We start from the raw sequence: 4,119 nt of genomic DNA on the forward strand, positions 1-4,119 counted from the left end.
TGGCCAGCGGGGCGGTGGCGTGCACGGCCTGAGCTGCGTCCAGCGGCACCAGGCTCAGCCCCAGGTTGCCCAAAGCCACGCTGCCGCAGAAGGTGAGGCTCAGCAGGTAAATCCGTGCGCGGGGCCGGACGGGCGGCGGCGGTCCTCGTACCCAGCCCAGCGGGTAGCCCAGAGCCACGGCCGCCAGCATGTGCAGGGAGGAGAGCAGCAGAGGGTAGCGAAAACCGTGGGCGGCGAAAATCCATTTGTTGAGGCCGGCCAGAGCGGTGCCGGTGCCCAGCCACGCCGCGACGGTGAGCACCAGCCGTAGCGGCGGTCGTTCCCCCGGCTGCCCCTGGTCCGGTCTGCGGGGACGGAGGGTCCCACCGGCGGCCATCATCGCTGCTTCACCGCCACCGGGGCACCGAGGACACATGGCCGGGATGGACGAGCGGTGGGTTCAGCCGCGGGGTGCCATGTGCGAGCAGCGCCGGTGCGGAGGAGCAAAGTTTGATGGCGGGGAGTGAAGGCGGGCAGGGTCCTCCCCGGCAACCAGCGCACGTCACCGCGGTGCGGGCAGGCGAGCGGTGATGGGGAAGAGCGGAGCGGCGGGGATGATAACCGCGCCGGGAGCTGGGAGGCGGCGGCCGCGCATCCCCTACAGAGCCGGGGGAGCGGCGACGGCGGAGCAGGGACGGCCTTCCCGGTGACGGAGCGGCTGCGTCAGTGTCCCCGGGTGACTCATGGGCGGACGCCGTGGCTCGCAGGCCTGGCACCGGCATCAGTCCCCGCCCCGTGCGGCGCTCGCTGCCAGCTGCACCCCCAGCACAGGCTTTGTTTGGGTCGACCCCAGGCAAATTTGGGATTGGAGCATCCCAATGCTGGGCCAGAACGGTCCCCACCGATGCCATCACCTTCTGCCCCTGGGGTGGGGGCAGACAGTTGCACCTCAGCTGCTGAAATCCCCGTGATCCCCACCGTGGTGGTGGCCCTGCCTGGGACACGAGCAGCTCCAGGGGGTCGTACATACTCGGGGGCATTGAGCACACCACGACCCGGAGGCTTTCAGCCACCTGAGCAGCAGTGAGGCCACAGAATCCCAAGCACAGAGCCCGGCTGTGCCCATCCCTCCCCCCCCATCCTCCTCCTGCCCAGTGTTCAGAGAAAGCACAGCACAGCCCAGAGGTTCTGCAGTATTTCATTGCCATCATCCCCACAAACAGCCCCACTACCACTTGCTCAGGCGCAGGATGACAGTGTTCCCATCCTTCGGTCTGTAGTCAGCAACACCTGCAGAGAGACACAGTGGTGAGGTTGGCAGTGAGGTCGCAGGGACAGGGACACATCCCTGTGCCCCCATATCTACATGTTTCTCCATCACTCACCCATCTGCAGGCTGGTGCCAAGCCCGCTGAGCAGCTGCCAGTAGTGCCGCTCCTTTGGCCTCGCTGCCATGCCCTGCACCGAGGTCAGGAAGGGGCCATATGCGGTGTCCTGAGTCTCAAACCTGGGGGCAGAGCAAGATAAGGGACCTGGGAGTCCCAGGAACACAGCAGAGGGGATGAGGACAAGAGGACAGGCTCAGAGCTCCCAGGACATAGGACCACTCACGTGAAGTTTTTAGATCCCTGTGGTGGGGCTGCCCTGAGAAGGTCCAGAAGCGAGGCCCCGGCAGGCGCAGACACCAGGCTGTCATACAGCAGCTGCTGGGGACACCCCGGCACCGGGCACTCCACCACCAGCCGCACAGTCATATTGTGTGGCCCCAGGGGCATTGGCTCCAAGAAGATGGGTGTCAATGTGTCTGTGACAAGGAGCCACGGTGGCATCGGTGCCAGCCCCACGCTGGCCACCCAGTGCCCCATGGCTCCTGCTCCTACCCAGCTCCTTCTGGCACTGCATGGAGGCGATGCTCAGGTAGCTGCGGCCGTTCAGAGCGAGCAGCGCTTGGGCCATGGTGGCAGCGCTGGTGAAGCTGTCCAGGTGATGCAGCAGTGCAGCCATGGCACGGCCATATGCTGGCTGCGTCTTGCACGTGTTGGTGGCGATGAAGACCTGGGAGGGGAGGAGGGAAGGAAGTGCCCAGAGCAGGGCTCAGCACCAAAAGCCACCCATGCTCCTGCACTTGCTCCATGCCAATGCCCACACTCACCTGCATGGCCAAGGGAGTGCTGAAGGCGTTCCCAATGAGGCCGTCTGCGCTCTGTGCCTCCACCAGCCTCGCCCTGGTCCTGTGCACAGCCGTCCGCAGCTCTGCTGCCAGCCCAGCCCTGATGTGTTGCTCCTTCTTCAGGCAGGCGAAGGCCAATGCCGCCACTGCCTCTGTGTCTGCAGGGATAGCTGTGTCACCCCAGATGCTGCACAACCACCCCAAGGTGGATCCACTTTTTGGGTCCCTGCTGTCCCTTACCCACAGCATTGCCATCCACGTGCCCAAAGCGCCGGTGCTGCTCGGCCACCAGCAGCCGTTGGATCACCTCCTCACGCACCCGCTTGCGGTGGACACAGAGAGCCAGCACACCCAGGCTGTACTGGTAGTAACTGGTGAGAGGATGGCCGTGATGCCGGGAGCCTGGGGACAGAGCACTGTTGTCACAAGAGCCAGCTGGTGGCAGCAGAGCTGCGGTGCCAGCACCCATAGGATGCCCGCTGTGGGTGGGGTACCTCACCTGCCCAATCCTTCTCCAGGTAGTATTTGAGCCACGTCACCGGGAAGCGCTGGGTAGTGGGGTCTGGAGGGGGGCAGCTGGCACGCAGCCCCAGCAGGTAGAGTGCCAGACGCCCCGTCTCCGGCATGGAATCCCTGCGGGCAGTGTGGTCAGCACATGGAGGAGCACGGGAACCGCCCCATCCCCATCCCATCACCTACGTGTTGCGGTGCCGATGGCCATGGGACTGGCGGCTGGCTGCGTGCAGACTCCTGCAGGGATTGGCATCAGTGGGACCACAAAAGGGACAGGGGCCGTCCCGCTGTGACACGCTGGGGACCTACCGGCCGTAGCGACTCTGGAAGGCGTCTTGCAGGCGCTGCAGGTAGCTGTGCTCCATGCTCAGATCGTGCTCGCTGCCGAGGCGCAGCCCCACGTAGATCCCGGGGTCGGCATCCTGCCCCGGCTCCATCGCCAGCCCCAGCAGCCGTGCGGACAACGCCCGCACCGCCACCGCTGCCTCTGCTGGAGCTTCTGTCGCCGGGGATCCCGTGAGGATGGGGGCAAGGAGTGAGCGAAGCCCAGCGCCGGGGGACGTGGGGAGGACAAAGAGCGGCGGTAGCGGTGGGGAGCAGAGCGTCCTCACCCCGATGTGCGCCCTCTACCCCGTGGAGCTGAACCCCCAGATTTCGCACAACGCTGAGGGAGAAGCCGAGCATAGAGGGGACACGAGGCAGGAAAAGGGAGAAAGGGAACAGGGGAAACCCAACGCCCGGTGCGCTCCCACCCGCTGCCTGGCCCCGGGAGCTTCGCTTTGGAGCGTGGATACGAAGCACTGGGTCTGCTCAAACTCACCGCAGGGCCGGGCGGGCAGCACCGCAGCCTGCAGCAGGGCCAGGAGCAGCCACATCGCGGCGAGGGGCGGCGGGTGGGTGACAGCGAGAGACAGCGAGTGACAGCAGGCTGAGCGGCGCCGAGCAGGAAGGCGATGAGTGAGGCAGTTCCGCACTCCGGGGCCGAGTCAGCAGAAAGGGGCGAGGACTTTGGCTGGAAGCAAGAACGGAGCGCAGATAGGAGGAGCAGGTGGGGTGGTCACGACCCCGCGCACCGGGTCAGCCACAAAGCGGGGCAGGTCAGGGGCACCGAGCAGGAGACGGGCCGGTGGCATAGCAGCGTGACGGGACGCCGGCGGCCCCGGGAAGGGGTTACGGGGACAGCGGGGCCCAACGCAGAGCCGCGGGGATGGCACGTGGCGGGCAAAGCGCCACCCTTCGGCCCAGCGCCCACCAGCTGCCTGTCGCACCGAGCTCAAAGCCACGCCCCCTTGTCGTAGCCACGCCCTCAAGCACTGACCACGCCCCCTTGTCGTAGCCACGCCTATAAACCTTTGGTCACGCCCCCTGCGCGACGCCCGCGCCCCTGCGGTGGCCCCGCCCCCTCCTCTCTCCGTCCCAGCGTGCCCCGCGCCGAAGGCCCCCGCCTGCCGGCTTGG

The 4,119-nt window shown here is 66.6% G+C and overlaps 1 protein-coding gene across 1 annotated transcript; it reads right to left on the bottom strand.

The window, feature by feature from the left end:
• Positions 1 to 1,161: 1,161 nt before the first annotated feature.
• On the bottom strand, positions 1,162 to 3,925 carry TCN2 (transcobalamin 2). Its single transcript, XM_010720434.3, has 10 exons — positions 3,483 to 3,925; positions 2,972 to 3,161; positions 2,849 to 2,899; positions 2,649 to 2,782; positions 2,390 to 2,551; positions 2,132 to 2,307; positions 1,860 to 2,034; positions 1,591 to 1,783; positions 1,365 to 1,486; positions 1,162 to 1,269 (listed from the first exon to the last, which is right to left on the bottom strand). Exons 1-10 carry the CDS (start codon positions 3,535 to 3,537, stop codon positions 1,208 to 1,210), a joined length of 1,320 nt encoding a protein of 439 aa, XP_010718736.1. The 5' UTR covers positions 3,538 to 3,925; the 3' UTR covers positions 1,162 to 1,207.
• Between the last annotated feature and the right edge of the window lie 194 nt (positions 3,926 to 4,119).

The sequence above is a fragment of the Meleagris gallopavo genome, chromosome 17, assembly GCF_000146605.3.
Source record: "Meleagris gallopavo isolate NT-WF06-2002-E0010 breed Aviagen turkey brand Nicholas breeding stock chromosome 17, Turkey_5.1, whole genome shotgun sequence".
Classification (NCBI taxonomy): Eukaryota; Metazoa; Chordata; class Aves; order Galliformes; family Phasianidae; genus Meleagris; species Meleagris gallopavo.

What these genes read in the sequence shown, in the direction of transcription:
- TCN2 (XM_010720434.3), bottom strand. Translation starts at nt 3,537, where the DNA reads ATGTGGCTGCTCCTGGCCCTGCTGCAGGCTGCGGTGCTGCCCGCCCGG. An exon ending in GGCCATCGGCACCGCAACAC is followed by an intron (nt 2,783 to 2,848) that starts GTAGGTGATGGG and finishes CACTGCCCGCAG; the next exon opens with GGATTCCATGCCGGAGACGG. An exon ending in TGGCACCAGCCTGCAGATGG is followed by an intron (nt 1,270 to 1,364) that starts GTGAGTGATGGA and finishes GTCTCTCTGCAG; the next exon opens with GTGTTGCTGACTACAGACCG.